Source organism: Pan troglodytes, chromosome 20 (assembly GCF_028858775.2).
Source record: "Pan troglodytes isolate AG18354 chromosome 20, NHGRI_mPanTro3-v2.0_pri, whole genome shotgun sequence".
Lineage (NCBI taxonomy): Eukaryota > Metazoa > Chordata > Mammalia > Primates > Hominidae > Pan > Pan troglodytes.
Genome location: NC_072418.2, coordinates 24,708,209 through 24,730,776, shown reverse-complemented (window position 1 = coordinate 24,730,776; position 22,568 = coordinate 24,708,209). Strand labels below are relative to the sequence as shown.

General features: G+C 38.8%; 1 protein-coding gene and 1 long non-coding RNA gene across 2 annotated transcripts in view; one reads left to right on the top strand and one right to left on the bottom strand.

Moving 5' to 3' along the window:
* Positions 1-422: 422 nt before the first annotated feature.
* The window catches only part of LOC134809098 (uncharacterized), a 41,604-nt gene continuing 19,458 nt past the window's right edge, over positions 423-22,568 (top strand). The window contains exons 1-2 of the long non-coding RNA XR_010153790.1: positions 423-731; positions 2,526-2,598. This is a non-coding gene — a long non-coding RNA (uncharacterized LOC134809098). The remainder of the gene's footprint in view (positions 732-2,525; positions 2,599-22,568) is intronic.
* Positions 7,156-22,568, bottom strand: part of ZNF729 (zinc finger protein 729) — a 33,572-nt gene continuing 18,159 nt past the window's right edge. The window contains exons 3-4 of the mRNA XM_009435161.4: positions 22,331-22,426; positions 7,156-13,465 (exon numbers count right to left, since the gene is read on the bottom strand). Coding sequence (XP_009433436.3) covers positions 10,068-13,465; positions 22,331-22,426 — 3,494 coding nt within the window. The 3' untranslated portion in view covers positions 7,156-10,067. The remainder of the gene's footprint in view (positions 13,466-22,330; positions 22,427-22,568) is intronic.

Sequence of the window (22,568 nt, the reverse complement as noted above, 5' to 3'; positions counted from 1 at the left end):
TTGACTGAGCCCAGGCAGAAAACTCAAAATCACTCAGGTGGTGGGCAGGGGCATATGTCACACTGTCACCTACAGGAAGGTCTAGTAATGAGATTAACAATTTAGTTGCTGGGCGTGGTGGCTCATGCCTGTAATCCCAGCACTTTGGGAGGCCAAGGCAGGCGGATCACCTGAGGTCAGGAGTTCAAGACCAGCCTGACCAACATGACGAAACCCCGTCTCTACTAAAAATACAAAAAATTAGCTGGTTGTGGTGGCGTGTGCCTATAATCACAGCTACTCGAGAGGCTGAGGCAGGAGGATTTCTTGAACCCGGGAGGCAGAGGTTGCAATGAGTAGAGATTATGCCACTGCACTCCAGCCTGGGTGACACAGCAAGACTGTCTCAAAAAAAAAAAAAAAAAGAAAGAAAGAAAGAAAAAAGAAAAGAATTTGGCACGTGTCTTGGTTCTAGGTACAAGAGTCAACACCTCTTGTATGTTATGTCTAAATACAGGAGTCACAATCTCAATGGTGGACTGGAATCGTGCATGAGAGCCTCAATCACTTTTGTGGACTGTGTCTCCTTAGTCACAGCCTTACAGGTATGCCGAGTCATGGTCTGAAAGTCACCAGCCCTCCTTTTGACTGGTTCCACATGTGAAAAGTCCACCCTTTGCCTCCAGTTGTGAGATTCAGTTCCTCAGCTGTGGGCTGTGTTCATGTGGAAAGATGACAATCTTGACTGCTGGGTGAGTATGCATGAGTGTCATATTCTCACCCGTGTTCTCGGTCCTGTTAGGACACTCTCTGTACCACCCGAGGGCTTTATACATTATGTATGAAAGTCACAATCTACTCTGACACATTTGTACTGATATGGACCTGTGATTGTACCCGTGGCCCTAAGCCCAGGTATGAGTCAACATCTCTTCAATTAGGAGAGTCCAGATTGGAAAGATTTTACCTGCCTATAAGCTGGGTTTATTAAACAGTCACTAACCCAACAGTGGCCAGGTGTTCACATATGACAGTCACAATTTTAACTTTGAACTGTGTCTACTTGTGAGTTTCAGGACTTCAAAATTGGACCCTGTCCATGTGTGTGGGTGACTTTAAAGGTTGGCAGGTTGCACACACAAAAAACAATCTCATATTTGTGCTGTGTCCTGTGATGAGTTTATACCACTTGATGGCTTTATACTGTATGTGAGGGAGTGGTATAACTTTTTTTTTGTATAAATGTCATCATCATATCAGTGATCTCGGCAAATATATATATCAACATCCCTCCTGTGTGTAGGGAATGAGTAAGAGAGTTACGTCACCTTGGCACTTGCCCAGGAATATGTCACAATATTTTCGGAGGGCAAAGACCAGGCAGGAGAGTCACATCACCTTGATGCTTAGCCAGGAATATGTTACAATCCCCACCTGAAAGCAGGGCACAGGTGGCAGAGTCGCATCACCTGGGTGCTGGGCCATGTTATATCCCAGAACTTTTTGTGGGCAAGGCCCAGGCAGGAGAGGCATGTCACCTGTTTTCTGCGCCCAGTAATAGGTTACAATCTTCCCAGTAGAAAAAAGAAGAGTCACTACTTTTTGCTGATGAACACAGATATGTCACAATTTCCTTGTAGATAGGGTCCAGACATAAGCCTCTAATCTAATTCCACTAATCCACACTAATTCCAACTCTGGCTCTGACAGTTTATGACTTATCATATACTTTTCATTTCTGTTATGCCCCAGGAATGAGTTTCTCAGTGACTTTTGAAGCAGTTTGTCCACCTGCTTTGGATGAACATTATTATCCTCTTGAATCCAAGGGCTGCTGTTTTGTTAAGCATATGAAGTCTTCCCTTGAGTATTCCTCTCACTTCCGTTCACTTTCTTCTGTAGCCTCCATTTTTCTAATTACTTTCCTGCCCTTCTCAATATGCATCAAGACCTTCAAGGTCATATATAAAAAGAGTGGGGAGGGAAGTCTAGCCCCCTTTGGGCAGTTAGCTGAAAAATGGGCTTCACATATACTAAAAGAACATGGGAAGTGGAAATCTGAGAAGAGAAATACTTATTTTGTTGCTAGAATGCTCTTAGCTAGAGTCACTAGAGGTCAATGGAGTCAATGATGTAGGCCAGGCCAAGGCCACAGGTGCAAGAGACCCATAAAACAGAGATCAAAAGCTAGGTGTGCATGGTAAGACTTGAACCCCAAGGATGAAGAGGGGGCCACAGTTCACTCCAGTATCTCCTCTGTTCTCAAGTGGGCAACTAGTGGATCACCTACAACTAGTGATCAGCAGCTTCCCAATAAGATCTCAAGAGTTGGGCAAGTAGGGGGAAGTAACGCAAGACCCCAGAAGTATGTCAACATACAAAATCCCAAGTCAAAAAGTCACACCGTGCACTTGCCTTTTAAGTCACCCACTTGGCCCTCTTCCAAGTGTACTTTCCTTCCTTTTGTTTCTGTTCTGTAGCTTTCTAATGAACTTTTACTGCTGCTTTAAAACTTGCTTCGGTCTCTCCTGCTTTATGCCCCTCAGTCGAGTTGTTTCTTCTAAGGCGAGAATCGAGGTTCCTGCACTCATACCCGTATGAATTCACTTCCAGTAAAAGGTAGGAGAAAAGAGTGACATCACCTAGGTGGTGGTCCAGAAATATGTCACAATACCATATTAGGGGAGGGTCAAGGAAAAGAGTCATATTACCTAGGTGAAGTGCTTAGAGATACATCACAATGCCCCCTGTGGGTAGGACTCAGGAAGAGAAGAGTTAAATTACCTAGAAGCTGTGCCCACCTATATGTCACAATTAGCCCAGTGGGAAAAGCCAAGGCATGAGAGGCACATCATGTAGGTGCTGGGTCAAGTGATATGTCACAGTCTCCTCTGTGGACAGAAAAGGAGACACACATCATCCAGCAGAAGAGCCCACAAGTATGTAATGATGATTCCTATGGACAAGGATCAAGGCAGTAGAATCACATCACCTGTGTGCTGGGCCCAGCGATAAGTCACTCTTTCTTCTGTAGGCATAGCCCAGGCAGGAGAGCAGAGTTACATCAACTAAGTCCTGGGCCCAGAGATATGTCACATTCTCTCCTATGGGCAAAGAGCAGGTATAACAAGGTAATCATTTCCAATAGTTGAGCTTCCAGAGATTATGTCACGATGGTCTCTGTGGTCAGGGTTCATGCAGGAGACTCACGTCACGTTGACTGTGCCCCAACAATGCGTCACGATGTTTTCTGAGAAGAGGGTCAAGGTAAAAAAGCAATGTCACTTTGGCATTGGGCCCAGTGATATGTAATTGTCTCCCACATGAGCAGACATCAGGCAAGAGAAGAGAATCACATCCCCTTAGTTATGAGCACAGACATGTCACAAAGCCCCAGATAGGTAGTGCCAAGGCAGGAGAATAGTGTCACATCACCTAGGTGCTGTGTCCAGTGATATGCCACAATCCCATCTGTCAGCTGGGACCCAAGAGAGTCAAATCACTCAGGTGCTGGGAGAGGCGTATGTCATGGGAGAGGCATATGTCACAATAACATCTACAGAAGATCCACGGTGAGATTAACAATTCCATACATGTCCCAGTTTTAGGTATAAGAGTCAACACCTCCTGAATGTTGAGTCTAAGTACATGAGTCACAATCTCAACAGTGGACTGCATCAGAGCCTCTATTCTTCCTGTAAACTTTGTCTTCTTAGTAAATTCACCATTTCGTGGGTGTGCTGAATCATGGTGTGGGAGTCACCAACCTACCTGTGGACCAGATCTATGTGTGCAAGTCAATTTTCCAACTTTTGACTGCCTTCAGGTGTAGGATTCAGAAACTCTACAGTGGGGTGTGATGTCCCCAGCTGAAGGGCTACTCATGCACAGAAGGGTGGTTATTGTTATCATCATGGTTTCTGTTGTTTTTACCTTGCTAAGAATACATGTGTAGCTTATAGCTGTGCAAGAAAACCATAAGGGTTTTGGTTAAATTACCTGTTGTTATATGTTATAAAGTAGACATAAAATTGGCCAAAATAGATTAAAATTCTACAAACATGGAGTCAAGTTTCTCTTGACTCCAGATAAACTTGGAGGCTTAGGAAAGACAGACCTGGAAAAAACCCAGTAAAAGGCTAATCAGAAGCTCAGAGGAAATTGCAACCAGTTGCCCTTTATCTACCTATGACCTGGAAGCTCCCGCCCCACTTCGCGTTGTCCTTTTCTGAACAATGTGCATCTTACATATAGTGATGGATGTCTCCTGTCTCCCTAAAATGTATAAAACCAACATGTGCCCCAACAACCTTGGGCACGCATTGTCACAACCTCCTGACACTCTGTCATCTCAGATACTTTGGGCTCAAATTAGTAATTTCAAGTAGAAATTAAAATTCTTCTTAAAATAGAAACAAACAAAAGGACTAAACAGAGAAAAACTAATAAAAGTGTGCTCAAGGCTGGGCACAGTGGCTCACACCTATAATCCCAGCACTTTGGGAGGCAGAGGCAGGGTCAAGACCAGCCTGGCCAACACAGTGAAACCCCATCTCAACTAAAAATACAAAAATTAGCTCTCTCCCTCTCCCTCTCCCCTTTCCTTTCTATGGTCTCCCTCTCCCTCGTCTCCCCTTTCCACGGTCTCCCTCTGATGCCGAGCCGAGGCTGGACTGTACTGCCGCCATCTCGGCTCACTGCAACCTCCCTGCCAGATTCTCCTGCCTCAGCCTACCGAGTGCCTGGGACTGCAGGTGCGCGCCGCCACGCCTAACTGGTTTTCGTATTTTTTTGGTGGAGACGGGGTTTCGCCATGTTGGCCGGGCTGGTCTCCAGCTCCTAACCGCGAGTGATCTGCCAGCCTCGGCCTCCCGAGGTGCCGGGATTGCAGACGGAGTCTCGTTCACTCAGTGCTCAATGCTGCCCAGGCTGGAGTGCAGTGGCATGATCTCAGCTCGCTACAACCTCCACCTCCCAGCCGCCTGCCTTGGCCTCCCAAAGTGCCCAGATTGCAGCCTCTGCCCGGCCGCCACCCCGTCTGGGAAGTGAGGAGCGTCTCTGCCTGGCCGCCCATCGTCTGGGATGTGAGGAGCCCCTCTGCCTGGCCGCCCAGTCTGGGAAGTGAGGAGTGCCTCTTCCCGGCCGCCATCCCGTCTAGGAAGTGAGGAGTGTCTCTGCCCGGCCGCCCATCGTCTGAGATGTGGGGAGTGCCTCTGCCCCGCTGCCCCGTCTGGGATGTGAGGAGTGCCTGTGCCCGGCCACGACCCCGTCTGGGAACTGAGGAGCGTCTCTGCCCGGCCGCCCCGTCTGAGAAGCGAGGAGCCCCTCCGCCCGGCGGCCGCCCCGTCTGAGAAGTGAGGAGCCCCTCCACCCGGCGGCCGCCCCGTCTGAGAAGCGAGGAGCCCCTCTGCCTGGCAGCCGCCCCATCTGGGAAGTGAGGAGCCCCTCTGCCCGGCCACCGCCCCGTCTGGGAGGTGTACCCAACAGCTCATTGAGAACGGGCCATGATGATGATGGCGGTTTTGTCGAATAGAAAAGGGGGAAATGTGGGGAAAAGAGAGAGAGATCGGATTGTTGCTGTGTCTGTGTGGAAAGAGGTAGACATGGGAGACTCCATTTTGTTCTGTACTGGGAAAAGTTCTTCTGCCTTGGGATGCTGTTAATCTATAAGCTTACCCCCAACCCCGTGCTCTCTGAAACATGTGCTGTGTCCACTCAGGGTTAAATGGATTAAGGGCGGTGCAAGATGTGCTTTGTTAAACAGATGCTTGAAGGCAGCATGCTCCTTAAGAGTCATCACCACTCCCTAATCTCAAGTACCCAGGGACACAAACACTGCGGAAGGCCGCAGGGTCCTCTGCCTAGGAAAACCAGAGACCCTTGTTCACATGTTTATCTGCTGACCTTCCCTCCACTATTGTCCTATGACCCTGCCAAATCCCCCTCTCCGAGAAACACCCAAGAATGATCAATAAATACTATTAAAAAACCCACACATTTTTAAAACAACAACAACAACAACAACAACAAAAAATTAGCCCAGCATGGTGGTGTGTGCCTGTAATCCCAGCTACTCAGAAGGCTGAGGCAGGAGAATCACTTGAACCTGAGGGCAGAGGTTGCAGTGAGCTGAGATTGCACAACCGCACTCCAGCCTGGGTGACAAGAGTGAAACTCTGTCTAGAATAAAACAAAAACAAACAAAAACCCTAAAATTTATATGATATGACAAAAGACCCTGAATAGCAGAAGCATTCAAGCAAAAAAGAAAGGCTAAAGGTATCATCCTACCTGACTTTGAAATATACTGCAAAGCTATAGTAATGAAAACAGTATGGTACTTGAACAAAATGAGTCACACAGGCCAATGGAGCACAAGAGACAGGAAATATATCCATGTATTTAAAGCTAACTGATTTTTTATATAGGTGACAATTTCTTAGGAAAATGACAGTATCTTCAATAAATAGTGTTGAGAAAACTATAGCCACATGCAGAGCAATGAGTCTCTCATCTTACTCCATATATATAAATCAACTGAAAATATATTAATACTTAAATGTAAGGCCTGAAACTCTGAAACTACTACAAAAAATATAGACTGAAAGCCCCGTAACATTGGTTTCGGCAGTGATTTTTTTTAATTTAACCTCAAAATCCCAGGGAACTAAAGGAAAAATAGATGAGTCAGATTACTTCATATTAAAAAGTTGCTGCACAGAATCTGATATAATCAACAAGACAAATGGGAGAACATTTTTGCAAACCATACTTGTGACAAGGGGTGAATATCAAGATTATGTAAGAAAGTGACTATACAATAAAAAACAAATAACTACGAAAAATGAGCAAAAGGCTTAAATATTTTAAAGAGACATACATATGGCCAAGAGATATTTTAAAATGCTCAATGTCACTTATTATCAGAGAAAGGCAAGCCAAAAAATCTATGAGATAAAAAGTCACTCGTATTAGAATGACTCTTACTAAAAAGAAAAAAAAGTGTTGGTAAAGATGTGAAGTAAAAGGAATGCTTGCACACTGCTAGTCTGAGTGTAAATGAGAACAGCCATTATGAAAACTGAAATAGAGATTTCTCAATAAATTTAAAATAAAACTGCCATATAACACAGCAATTTCACTATAGGATATATATATATTTAAAAACAAATGAAATCAGAATGAGAAATATTTGTATTTCTATGTTGTCTGCAACACTCTTCATAGTAGCCAAAATATAGAATCAACAGTTCAACATCTAATGATTAAATACTGACAAAGTAGTATATATATAAAATTTATCTATTTATCTTTTAGTAAGCCAGGAACAGAAAGAAAATTTTATGATTTCACCTAAACATGAATGATATAAAACTTAAATTCACTGAAGCACAGAATAAAATTGTAACCACCAGACGCCAAGGTATTTAAAAGAGGGCTTTAGAAAGATGTTTGTCAAAGAATAATACATAATTATAGTTAGATAGAAGTAATATATTCAAAAGACTTGTTGTACAGCATGGTGTCTATAGTTAATAGTAATGTATTTTTGAATAATGCTAGGACAATGTCATGTGCTCTCACCACAAAAATGTTAACTATGTGAGGTACAGCATTAATTACCTAAAATTAAGAGTTTGACAATGTATATATATACTTCAAAACATCATGTTTTACAGAATACATGCTTTATCTGTCAAGTTGAAAAATATATATTTAAAACATTATAGAAGGATATCAATTTTTTCAAATATTCTCTGTCTTTGTCATTAACTTGGCTAAATGATATCAAAAGTATATAGTTTTGTGCTGTCTTGTCATTTAATTTTTCAGTCATAACCATAGGAACTCTGACATTTAACAGCATGTTCTGAACTCAGTATCGTGCATGGGAGGAGCCAACGTACATTAGGGCTTTTATTTTAAGTTTAAGACAGCAGAAGTTTCTGGTGCTAATTGCAATGGTATGAAAGACATTAAAAGGGTAGGTGTTGTTTATGACCTAAAGATTGGCCACTGTTTGAACACCGTAAACAAGTTTGCATGCAAAATAACAGGAAATGTTTTAACCTGAAAGCCATTACAATTTCGTCTCCAAAATTTTTCCAGAGAAAATTACCAGAGTTGCCTACAGTGAGGTGACTAAAAATAAAAACTGTAGACTGAAATTCACCCACTTCAAAAATTGTGAGTGAAAAATGTCTCCAAATTGTAATATCAATATGAAAAATAAACATTATTTCAACATTAAACATGTAAACACATAAATAGAATGGTTATAACATTATTCACATTTGTAGGGTTTCTCTCCCATTGAATTATCTTGTTTAGTAAGAGTTGAGGACTGGCTAAAAGTGTTCCCACTTTCTTCACATTTGTAGGGTTTTTCTCCAGTATGAATTTTCTTATGTCTAGTAAAGTTTGAGAATTGATTAAAAGCATTGTCACATTCTTCACATTTATAGAGTTTGTCTTCAGTATAAACTATCTTAAGTTCTCAAAACCAGTTAAAAGCTTTGTCACTTTTTTTATATTTTTAGGGTTTCTCTTTAATATTAATTATCTTATGTTCAGTAAGGTTTAAGGACCAGTTAAAAGCTTTGCCACATTCTTCACATTTGTAGGGTTTCTCTCTAATATAAATTATCTCACATTCAGTAAGATTTGAGAACCCGTTAGAAGCTTTGCCACATTCTTCACATTTGTAGGGTTTCTCTCTAATATAAATTATCTCACATTCAGTAAGATTTGAGAACCCGTTAGAAGCTTTGCCACATTCTTCACATTTGTAAAGTATCTCTCTAGTATGAATTATCTTGTGTTCAGTAAGTTTTGAGAAACACTTAAAAGTTTTGCCAAATCCTTTGCATTTGTAGCGTTCCTCTCCACTATAAATTATTTTGAGTAAGGTTTGAGAACTGGTTAAAAGCTTTGCCCATTCTTCACATTTGTAGTGTTTGTCTCTAGCATGAATTATCTTATGTTCAGTAAGATTTGAGGACCGGTCAAAAGCTTTGCCATATTATTCACATTTGTGGAGTTTATCTTCTTTAGGAATTCTCTCATTTTGAGTAAAAGCTGAGCAATGGTTAGAAGCTATGCCACATTTATGATATTTGTAGAGTTTTCCTTCAGTATCAATTATCTTATGCGTATTTAAGCTGTGAGGACTGGTTAAAGGCTTTGCCACATTCTTCACATTTGATGGGTTTATCTCCAGTATGAATTGTTTTCTTTCTAGTAAGGTTTGAGGATTGGTTAAAAGTTTTGCCACATTCCACATATATGCCATGGAATACTATGCAGCCATAAAAAAGGATAAGTTCATGTCCTTTGGAAGGACATGGATGAAGCTGGAAACCATCATTCTCAGCAAACTATCATAAAAACAGAAAACCAAACACCACATGTTCTCACTCATAGGTGTGAATTGAACAATGAGAATGCTTGGACACAGGGTGGGGAACATCACACACCCGGGCCTGTCAGGGGGTGGGGGGCTGCGGGAGGGATGGCATTAGGAGAAATACCTAATGTAAATGACGAGTTGATGGGTGCAGCAAACCAACATGCCACACGTATACCTATGTAACAAACCTGCACATTGTGCACATGTACCCTAGAACTTAAAGTATTAAAAAAAAAAAAAAGTTTTGCCACATTCTTTACATTTGTAGGGTTTCTCTCCAGTATGAATTGTTTTATGCCTAGTAAGGCTTGAGGACTGGTTAAAAGCTTTGCCACATTCTTCACATGTGCAGGGTCTGTCTCTAGTATAAATTATCCTATGTGTATTAAGGTTTATAAAATGGTTGAAAGCTCTGCCACATTATTCACATTTTTAAGGTTTCTCCCCAGTGTGAATTATCATATGTTTAGTAAGGGTTGAAGGATGGTTAAAAAGCTTTGGCACATTCTTCACATTTGTAGGGTTTCTCTCCAGTATGAATTGTTTTGTCTAGTAAGGTGTGAGGATTGCTTAAAAGCTTTGGTACTTTCTTCACATTTGTAGGTTTCTCTCCGGTATGAATTGTTTTATGTCTAATAAGGTATGAGCACTGAATAAAAGCTTTGCCACATTCTTCACATTAGTAGGGTTTCTCTCCAGTATGAATTGTTTTGTGTCTAGTAAGGTGTGAGGACTGGTTAAAGGCTTTGCCACATTCTTCACATTTGTAGGGTTTCTCTACAGAATGAATTATCTTATGTTTAGTAAGGATTGAGGACTGACTAAAGGCTTTGCCACATTCTTCACATTTGTAGGGTTTCTCCCCAGTATGAATTATCTTATGTTTCGTAAGGGTTGAGGAATTGTTAAAAGCTTTGCCACATTTGTCACATTGGTAGGGTTTCTCCCCAGTATGAATTATCTTATGTTTCGTAAGGGTTGAGGAATTGTTAAAAGCTTTGCCACATTTGTCACATTGGTAGGGTTTCTTTCCAGTATGAATTACCTTATGTTTTCTAAGGGCTGAGAAATGCTTAAAAGCTTTGTCACATTCTTCACATTTGCAGGGTTTCTCTCCAGTATGAATTACCTTATGTTCAGTAAGTTTTGAGGACCACTTAAAAGCTTTACCACATTCTTCACATTTGTAGGGTTTCTCCCCAGTATGAATTATCTTATGTTTCAGAAGGGCTGAGAAATTGTTAAAAGCTTTGACACATTCTTCACATTTGTACAATTTCTCCCTAGTATGAATTAGCTTATGTTTCTTAAGGGTTGAGGAATTGTTAAAATCTTTGCCACATTCTTCGCATTTGTAGGGTTTCTCCCCAGTATGAATTGCTTTATGTCTAGTAAGATGTGAGGATTGCTTAAAAGCTTTGCCACATTCTGTACATTTGTATGGTTTCTTCCCAGTATGAATTATCTTATGCTTCATAAGGGTTGAGGAATCATTAAAAGCTTTGCCACATTCTTCACATTTGTAGGGTTTCTTTCCAGTATGAATTATCTTATGTTTTCTAAGGGCTGAGAAATGCTTAAAAGCTTTGCCACATTCTTCACATTTGCAGGGTTTCTCTGCAGTATGAATTACCTTATGTACAGTAAGTTTTGACAACCACTTAAAAGCTTTACCACATTCTTCACATTTGTAGGGTTTCTCTCCACTATGAATTATCTCATGTTTTCTAAGGGTTGAGGATTGGCTAAAAGCTTTGCCACATTCTTCACATTTATAGGGTTTCTTTCCAGTATGAATTACCTTATGTTTTCTAAGGGCTGAGAAATGCTTAAAAGCTTTGCCACATTCTTCACATTTGCAGGGTTTCTCTCCAGTATGAATTACCTTATGTACAGTAAGCTTTGAGGACCACTTAAAAGCTTTACCACATTCTTCACACTTGTAGGGTTTCTCTCCAGTATGAATTACCTTATGTTTCATAAGGGCTGAGAAACTGTTAAAAGCTTTGACACATTCTTCACATTTGTACAATTTCTCCCTAGTATGAATTAACTTATGTTTTCTAAGGGCTGAGAAATGCTTAAAAGATTTGCCACATTCTTCACATTTGCAGGGTTTCTCTGCAATATGAATTACCTTATGTACAGTAAGTTTTGATGACCACTTAAAAGCTTTACCACATTCTTCACATTTGTAGGGTTTCTCTCCAGTATGAATTATCTTATGTCTTCTAAGGGCTGAGAAATGGCTAAAAGCTTTGCCACATTCTTCACATTTGTACGGTTTCTTTCCAGTATGAATTATCTTATGTCTTCTAAGGGCTGAGAAATGGCTAAAAGCTTTGCCACATTCTTCACATTTGTAAGGTTTCTCTCCAGTATGAATTGCTTTATGTCTAGTAAGGTGTGAGGATTGCCTAAAAGCTTTGCCACATTCTTCACATTTGTACGGTTTCTTCCCAGTATGAATTATCTTATGTTTAGCAAGGATTGAGGAATTGTTAAAAGCTTTGCCACATTCTTCACATTTGTACAATTTCTCCCTAGTATGAATTACCTTATGTTTTCTGAGGGCTGAGAAATGCTTAAAAGCTTTGCCACATTCTTCACATTTGCAGGGTTTCTCTCCAGTATGAATTACCTTATGTAAAGTAAGTTTTGATGACCACTTAAAAGCTTTACCACATTCTTCACATTTGTAGGGTTTCTCTCCAGTATGAATTATCTGATGGTTTCTAAGGGTTGAGGACTGGCTAAAAGCTTTCCCACATTCTTCACATTTGTAGGGTTTCTTTCCAGTATGAATTATCTTATGTCTTCTAAGGTCTGAGAAATGGTTAAAAGCTTTGCCACATTCTTCACATTTGTAGGGTTTCTCTCCAGTATGAATTGCTTTATGTCTAGTAAGGTGTGAGGATTGCCTAAAAGCTTTGCCACATTCTTCACATTTGTACGGTTTCTCCCCAGTATGAATTATCTTATGTTTCATAAGGGTTGAGGAACTGTTAAAAGCTTTGCCACATTCTTCACATTTGTAGGGTTTCTTTCCAGTATGAATTATCTGATGTTTTTTAAGGGTTGAGAACTGGGTAAAAGCTTTGCCACATTCTTCACATTTGTAGGGTTTCTCTCCAGTATGAACTACCTTATGTACAGTAAGTTTTGAAGACCACTTAAAAGCTTTACCACATTCTTCACATTTGTAGGGTTTCTCTCCAGTATGAATTATCTCATGTTTTCTAAGGGTTGAGGACTGGCTAAAAGCTTTGCCACATTCTTCACGCTTGTAGGGTTTCCTTCCAGTATGAATTATCTTATGTTTTCTAAGGGCTGAGAAATGGTTAAAAGTTTTGCCACAATCTTCACATTTGTAGGGTTTCTCTGCAGTATGAATTACCTTATGTGCATTAAGATTTGAGGACCCTTTAAAAGCTTTGCCACATTCTTCACATTTGTAGGTTTTCTCTCCAGTATGAATTCTCTTATGGTCAGTAAGATTTGAGGACTGGTTAAAAGCTTTGCCACATTCTTCACATCTGAAGGGTGTCTCTCCAGTATGAATTATCTTATGTTTAGTGAACGTTGAAGAAAATTTAAAGGCATTGCCACATTTCTTACATTTGTAAGGTTTGTCTTCAGTATGAATTATCTTATGTTTAGTAAGGGTTGAGAACGATTTAAAGGCTTTGCCACGTTCTTCACATTTGTAGATATTCTGTCTAATATGAATTCTCTTATGTCGAATTAAGCATGAAAGCATGAAAAATGATTTGCTACATTTTATACATTTGAAAGTTTTCTTTTTAGTGTGTCTAACCTTATTTCTATTTGAATATTTATGAAAGACTTTCATATATTTGTTACACTGAAATATTTTTCTCTGGGTAGTTGTCCTACATTGGTTAAGTTTATTATAACCTTCTTCATGCATCTTACCCTCATTGGCACTTTTACAATCTTTTCTTAATCGTAAATTGTTATGTCCACATCTTGCATATGTTCTCAGTATTACTTCTTGGAAAGAATCTTTTGTGCTCTGATCTGGCCAAAGGTCTTGTGTAAAATGAGAACGCATAACTAGAAGAAATAAAAATAACAAATTATTCCACTTGCTAGACTCAGATGAATATACTTTACAAATCTAACCTATAAAATTATGCAAACCACATAAGATGGCACAGCAAAATCAGACAGGCCCTAATTTCTTCATAGACATATAAATGTAACAAAAACATACTGACCAAATACATTTGTGGAAAATTTATATATAAGTTAAGTACCCCAAGTAAGCACAATGCAAAGAGCCACACAGAAGGAAAGGGAAGTCGGTTACAGTTTCCCAATGCAGCTCTTCCTGCTACCAAAAATAGCATAGGCTCTTTAGAAGTAAATTGCTGACTGGGAATAGCAGTTCATGCCTGTAATCCCAGCACTTTTGGAGGCCAAGGCAAGTGGATTACCTGAGATCAAGAGTTCAAGACCAGCCTGGCCAAAATGGAAAAACTTCATCTGTACTAAAAATTCAAAAATTGGCCAGATGTGGTGGCACACGTCTGTAGTCCCAGCTACTTGGGAGGCTGAGGCAATCACTTGAACTTGGGGAGTAGAGATTGCAGTGAGATGAGATTATGCTAGTGCACTCCAGCCCACGTGACAGAGTGAGACTCTGTCTCAAATAAAAAAAAAAAAAAAAAAAAGGAAATTGCCAACTCCTGGTTAATTGTTTAAAGACAAATAAAACAGTGGCACGGCCAGGCGCAGTGGCTCATGCCTGTAATCCCAGCACTTTGGGAGGCCGAGGTGGGCGGATCACCTGAGGTCGGGAGTTCGAGACCAGCGTGACCAACATGGAGAAACCCCATCTCTACTAAAAATAGAAAATTAGCTGGGCGTGGTGGCACACGCCTGAAATCCCAGCTACTAGGGAGGTTAAGGCAGGAGAATTGCTTGAACCTGGGAGGCGGAGGTTGAGGTGAGCTGAGATCATGCCATCGCACTCCAGCCTGGGCAAAAAGAGTGAAACTCTGTCTCAAAAAAACAAACAAACAAAAAAACCAGTAGCACATATATATTTATTTCTGGCTTCCAGGGGCCTTTCTGGTTTTTGTCTCTGATGACATAAAGTGCTGAAAGAAATGGTGGCATACTTTAAAATGACAGCTTGAGTCTGCTGAGACCAAAGTTAGATGTTACAGCAGCAGAGAATATAGTACCACACACACAAAAAATAGATGTAGCAAGTGATTACTATTGAGAAAAAACCTGAATAACGTTCTTTACCTAAACACACACACACACACACACACACACACACACACACACACACAATTTCAGACAAGACACATTCTAAGAACATGTTTGACAGACTCCCAGAATCTCTAGCCAAGACAATTGGTTTCAGACTATTCCAGGACAAGACTACATTATGAAGATTCCAACAGGTAGCTTTTTTGATGCACAAATTTTAATCAACGATTACAATGTATATAGAATATTAGGACAACATGGCCCAATCAAAAAAAGTATAAAATTTTTAGAAAGCAACCATAAAACATGAAGATTAATAAATTAATTTTAAAAATTTCAAATAAATTAAATAACACTGAATGAGAGAAACAGGAACACAGATCACTATAAAAAATTGAAAAAAATGAGGATACCTCTTCCCCTAATGGCGTGAGGTAATTCATGAAAATGGCTTGCTATTCACCTAAGCCAGAGAACCCCACAATATCATGCTAAACAAGAGGTTCATAAGGGCTATTCTTACATATGACAAAATATACTTTAAAGCAACAGCAATTAAAAAAAACAAAGAGGGACATTATACAATGGTAAAAGGTCTTGTACAACAGGAACATATCACAGTCCTAAACATACATGCACCTAACACTGGAGCTCCCAAATTTATAAAACAATTACTAGTAGACCTAATAAATGAGATAGACACCAACACAATAATAGTGAGGACTTCAATACTCTACTGACAGCACTAGACAGGTCATCAAGACAGAAAGTCAACAAATAAACAATGGATTTAAACTATACCTTGGAGCAAATGGACTTAACAAATATATACAGAACATTCCATCCAACAACTGCAGAATACACATTCTATTCAACAGCACACGAAACTTTCTCCAAATAGACCATATGATAGGCCCCAAAATGAACCTCAATAAATTTAAGAGAACTGAAATTATATCAAGCACTCTCTCAGACCACAGTGGAATAAAAGTGGAATTCAACTCCAAAAGGAACCTTCAAAACCATGCAAATACATGTAAATTAAAAAACCTGCTCCTGAATAATCATGGAGTCAAATATGAAATCAAAATGGAAATTAAAAAAATTCTTCAAACTCAACAACAAAAGTGACACAACTTATTAAAACCTCTAGGATACAGCAAAGGCGGTGCTAAGAGGAAAGTACATAGCCCAAAACACCTACATCAAAAAGTCTGAAAGAACACAGACACTCTAAATTCACACCTCAAAGAACTAGAGAAACAAGAAGAAACCAAACGCAAACCCAGGAGAAGAAAAAAAATAATCAAAATCAGAGCAGAATGAAATGAAATTGAAACAAACCAACAGACAAAAACCAAAAGATAAATGAAACAAAAACCTGGCTCTTTAAAAAGATAAATACAATTGACAGACCATAAGCAAGATTAACCAAGAAAAAAAGAAAATCCAAATAACCTCAATAAGAAAGGAAACGGGAGATATTACATCTGACACCACAGAAATACAAAAGATCATTGAAGGCTACTATGAACACCTTTAAGTGCACTAACTAGAAAACCTAAAAGAAATGGGTAAATTTCTGGAAAAATGCAACCCACCCAGCTTAAATCAGGAAGAATTAGATACCCTGAACAGACCAATAACAAGCAGCGAGACTGAAGTGGTAATTTTAAAATCACCCACAAAAAAAGTCTAGGACCAGACAGAATTTAGCAGAATTCTACCAGACATTCAAAGAATTGGTAGCAATGCTATTGACACTATTCCACAAGACAGAGAAAGAGGGAGCCCTTCCTAATTTATTCTATGAAGCCAGCCTCACCCTAATACCAAAATTAGAAAAGGGCATTAACCAAAAAAGAAAACCACAGACTAATGTCCCTGATGAAAATGGATGCTAAAATCCTTAAAATAGTAGCTAACTGAATCCAGTAACATAGCAAAAAGAGAATCCATGATCAAATAGGTTTCATACCAGTGATGCAGGGATGGTTTAACAAATGCAAGTCAATAAATGTGATACACCACATAGAAAGGAATAAAAACAAAAATCATATGATCATCTCAATAGATGCAGAAAAAGTATTCAACAAAATCCAACATCCCTTTATGATTAAAACTCTTAGCAAAATTGGCATACAAGGGACATACATCAATATAATAAAAGCCATCTATGACAAACCCAGAGCCAACATAATACTGAATGAGAAGTTGAAAGCATTCCCTCTGAGAACTGGAACAAGACAAGGATGCCCACTCTCGCCATGCTTCTTCAACACAGTACTAGAAGTCTTAGCCAGAGCAAGCAGAAAAAAGATAGGGCATCAAAATTGGTAAAGAGGAAGTAAAACTGTCACTGTTTGCTGATGATATGATTGTTCACTTTGAAAACCCTAGACTTTTCAAGAAAGCTCCTAGAAATGATAATTCAGCAAAGCTTTCAGATACAAAATTAATGTATACAAATCAGTAGCTCTTCTATACACCAACAGCGACCAAGCAGAGACTCAAATCAATAACTCAACCCCTTTTACAATAGCTGTGAAAAAAAAACCCAAAAACTTAGGAATATGCCTAACCAAGGAGGTAAAAGATCTCTACAAGGAAAACTATGAAACACTGCTAAAAGAAACCACAGATGACACAAACAAATGGAAACACAGCCCATGCTCACCGATGGGTAGAATCAATATTGTGAAAATGACTATACTGCCAAAAGCAATCTACAAACTCAATGCAATTCCCATCAAAACACCATCATCATTCTTCACAGAATTAGAAAAAATGATTTTAAAATTCATATGGAACAAAAAAAAAAAAAAAAAGCCTGCATAGCCAAAGCAAGACAAAGCAAAAAGAACAAATCTGAAGCCATTACATTACCTGACTTCAAACTATACATAAAGCCAGTCATGAAAACAGCATGGTACTGGTACAAAAATAGGCACATAAACCAATGGAAAAGAATAGAGAACCCAGAAATAAACCGAAATACTTACAGCCAACTGAACTTTGACAAAGCAAACAAAAACATAAAGTGGGTAAAGGATACTCTTTTCTTTTTTTTCTGAGATGGAGTTTTGCTCTGTTGACCAGGCTAGAGTGCAGTGGTACAATCTCAGCTCACCACAACCTCTGCCTCCTGGATTCAAGCAATTCTCCTGCCTCAGCCTCCCGAGTAGCTGGGATTACAGGCACCCACCACTCCACCTGGCTAATTTTTGTATTTTTAGTAGAGATGGGGTTTCACCACCTTGGTCAGCCTGGTCTCGAACTCCTGACCTCGTGATCCACCTACGTCAGCCTCCCAAAGGGCTGGGATTACAGGCATGAGCCACCGCACCCGGCCAGGGATACTCTTTTCAACAAATGGTGCTGGGATAATTGGCTAGCCACACATAGGAGAATAAAACTGGATCCTCATCTTTTACTTTATACAAAAATCAACTCAAGATGGATTAAGGACTTAAATCTAAGACCTGAAACTATAAAAATTCTAGAAGATAACATTGGAAAAACCCTTTCAGACATTGGCTTAGCCAAGGATTTCATATACAAGAACCCAAAAGCAAATGCAATAAAAACAAAGATAAATTAGGGAGGGTTCTCTCTCTATCTTGTGGAATAGTGTCAAAACGGGAACTTAATGAAACTAAAGAGCTTTTGCAAGGCAAAAGAAACAGCAGAGTGAACAGACAACCCACAGAGTAGGAGAAAATCTTCACAATCTATACACCTGACAAAGAACTAATATCTGGAATCTACAATGCACTCAAACAAATCAGCAAGAAAAAAAACAATCCCATCAAAACTGAGCTAAGGACATGAATAGACAATTTTCAACAGAAGATATACAAATGGCCAACAAACATGAAAAAATGCTCAACATCGCTAATGATCAGGGAAATGCAAATCAAAACCACAATACGATACCACCTTACTCCTGCAAAAATGGCCATAATAAAAAAAAATCAAAAAACAGTAGATGTTGGTGTGTATGTGGTGATCAGGGAACACTTCTACACTGCTGATGGGAATGTAAACTAGCACAACCTCTATGGAGAACAGTGTGGAGATTCCTAAAGAACTAAAAGTCATACTACCATTTGACCCAGCAGTCTCACTACTGGGTATCTACCCAGAAGAAAAGAAGTCATTACATGAAAAAGATACTTGCACACATGTTTATAGCAGCATGATTCACAATAGCAAAATCATGGAACCAACTCAAATGCCCATTGCCTATTAACCAATGAGTGGATAAAGAAACTGTGAGATTATATATATGATGGAACACTACTCAGCCATAAAATGGAAAAAATTAATGGCATTCACAGCAACATGGATGAGATTGGAGACTATCATTCTAAGTGAAGTAACTCGGAAATGGAAAACCAAACATCTTATGTTCTCACTGATATGTAGGAGCTAAGCTATGAGGATGCAAAGGCATAAGAATGATACAGTGGACTTTGGGGACTTGAGGGGAAGAGCGGGAGGGAAACGAGGGATAAAAGACTATAAATAGGGTGCAGTGTATACAGCTCGGGTGATGAGTGCATAAAACTCCCACAAATCACCATTAAAGAACTAAAGAACTTACTCATGTAACCAAACACCACTTGTACCCCAATAACTTAAGAAAAAATAAATAAATAAAAATAAAGTAGTACACAGGTTACTTAAAGACAAAAAACAAAAAAAAAAACAACACAGAGCTTTCCAAATTTTGATGTAGTAAAAGACAAAAATATGCTTTTTTTTTTTTTTGGACGGAGTTTTGCTCTTGTTGCCCAGGCTGGAGTGCAATGGTGGGATCTCGGCTCACCACAACCTCCACCTCCCAGGTTCAAGCGATTCTCCTGCTTCAGCCTCCCAAGTAGCTGGGACTACAGGCATGCACCACCATGCCTGGCTACTTTTGTATTTTTAGTAGAGACAAGGTTTCTCCATGTTGGTCAGGCTAGTCTCAAACTCCATACCTCAGGTGATCCACCCACCTTGGCCTCCCAAAGTGCTGGGATTACAGGCATAAGCCACAGCGTCCGGCTGAAAAAAAAATTCTTAATCCATAACACTTGATCAGAAATTATTTTACTTTAAAAACAGTAAAAAATAAAGACTTTCCAAAATGAAAGGTAAGGGTGTTCATCACCACTAGCACAGCTAAAAAAAAAAAAAAAATGCTACATTGTGGACACGCACAGTGGCTCATGCTTGTAATCCTACACCTTTAGGAGGCCAAGGCAGTCAGATAACTTCAGACCAGGAGTTCAAGATCAGCACAAAAACATAGTGAGACTCTGCATATTTTTCTTTTATGTTGAAAAATAAAATGATGCTAGACAGCATCAAAAAACCATATATAAATATATAGCTTTCTATTAAATATAATCATACAGACACATAAAGAAAAAAGAAATGCTAAAATGAGTCTTTTATATTGAAAATAAAATGATGCTAGACAGTATCAAAAATCCATATATAAATATATAGCTTTCTATTAAATGTAAATATACAGACACATATAAAAAAAGAAATGCTAAAATGAGTCTTTCATGTTGAAAATAAAATGATTCTAGATAACATAAAAAAAGCTTTCTATTAAATGTAAATATACAGACATATATAAAATTTCTTACTATAATAGTGCAGAAACCCTTAAAATTCTTCTATAGAATATAAAAACAAAATGTAAATCTGCATAAATCTGAATACACAATATGAAATAATTTATAATATTAATAACAAACTGGAAAATATAAAAATATAGTTTTTTGTTCCATTGAAGTTGTTATGAGATTAAAACATACTGATTTAATCTTAAGATATTTTACATAATGTCCGTTTTTCAAGATAACTACAAAAATTTTATAGAAACTATGCAAAACAAAATAAAATAAGCAAAGCGTGCCACTACAAAATTAAACAAAAAATAGTTAAACAAGAAATGAGAAAAAACATGTTAAAAAAAAACATATAAAACAGAACAATGAAACTGGTATGTAACTTTATTTCTTTTCTTTTCTTTTTTTTTTTTTGAGATGGAGTCTCACTCTGTTGCCCAGGCTGGTACACAGTGGCATGATCTCAGCTCACCACAACCTGCACCTCCGGGTTCAACTGATTCTCCTGCCTCAGCCTCCTGAGTAGCTGGGGCTACTGATGCGTGCCACCATGCCTGGCTAATTTTTGTATTTTCAGTAGAGACGGGGTTTCTCTATGTTGGCCAGGCTAGTCTTGAACTCCTGACCTCGTGATCTGCCCGCTTTGGTCTCCCAAAGTGCTGGGATTACAGGCATAAGTCACTGTGCCCGGTGCAAAACTTTATTTCTTTAAGAAATCATTTTAAATATAAATTTATTAAACTACTTAATAAAAAGAAATGTAATTCCAGGACTTTGGGAGGCCAAGGTGGGCTGACTACCTGACTCCAGGAGTGTGAGAGCAGCCTGAGCAACAAGGCAAAACCCTGTCTCTAAAAAACAAAACAAAACAAAACAAAAAAACTAGCTAGGTTTAATGCCACGTGCCTGTAATCCAGCTACTTAAGAGGTTGAAACTAGAGGATTATCTGAGTTTGAGAGGCTGAGGCTGCAGCTCACTGCCATGATCACACCATTGCAAACCAGCCTGGCTGACAGAGTGAGACCCTATTTCATTAATTAATTAATTAATTAAAAGAAAAAGAAAGAAGATGACTGAGTGGCTTAAGGAAAAAAGCATGCAATATGTTCCTACAAGAGACCAATTTTAGCACTGAGTCAAATAGTCTGTAAGTAACAGAATTTAAAAACTTTATATTTCATGCAAATAGTAGCCACAATTGGGTGAGATAGTCATAATTATATTGGACATAATATGCTTTAAGTCAAGTACTAGTATGAGACAAAAATTGATATTATATAATAGTAATATGGGTCAATTTACCAGGAATCTATAACTATTATATTTATATGTACAGGTAGGTATAACAACAGGGCTCCAAAATACATAAATATTGACAAAGGTGAAGCAAGAAATATATAGCAACATAATGGTTGCAGACACTGAGACCCCATTTTCAATAATAATAATAAACAATAGAAAATTCATGTAAAAGATTAAGAAAACAAAATGTAGGTAACATTATAGACTATAATATTTTGCATACAGAGAAATATCTGAGAGTAGATAATTTATAAAGAAAAAAGGTTTATTTGGCTCACAGTTCAGCAGACTGTACAAGAAGTGTGTGCCTGTATCTGTTTCTGGTGAGTGTCTCAGGAAGCTTATGATCACAGTGGAAGGCGAAAAGGAACTGGACATATCACACGGTAAAAGACAGAGCAAGTGTGAGGTAAAAGAGCCAGGTTCTTTTAACATAGTTTCTCAAAACTATACAGATATTTGTGTGTCCCCAATATGGAAAAGCAGTCAGATTGTGCAGTCCCTTATATGCCATGAACATGACTTTGGCTCTCATTGTAAACTTGAAGGGAGATCACCAAAATGAAAACAGAATCCTTAGAGAATTTTAAAGCATAAGACAGAAGATGCCTCTACGTGAGAGCAAAATTTAAAAAAATCTCAGTCTTCCCAGAAACTACTTCCTTTGGAGCACAGCTTCTCAGGTCACATTTTGAGAACTGGCTTTCTCCTGGACCTCTGGACCTCTCATCTGTGTTGTCTGTTGTATTCACTCTCACATACCTGGGGGTTTAGTTACCATCTCATGTCTCTTCATATTCCAAGGCTCTTTCCCTTGCTTCAGACAAGTTATCAAGTCTGGCTTAAAGACAGCCATACCTGTTTTATTAAAAATAAATAACATAAATATTGGTCATATTACCCAAATAATATGCTCATTAAAGAGAATGTAATAGAATATTCTAGTAAATTGATCCCCCAATACTAATTTATAACATACATTTCTAAATATTTAGAAAGT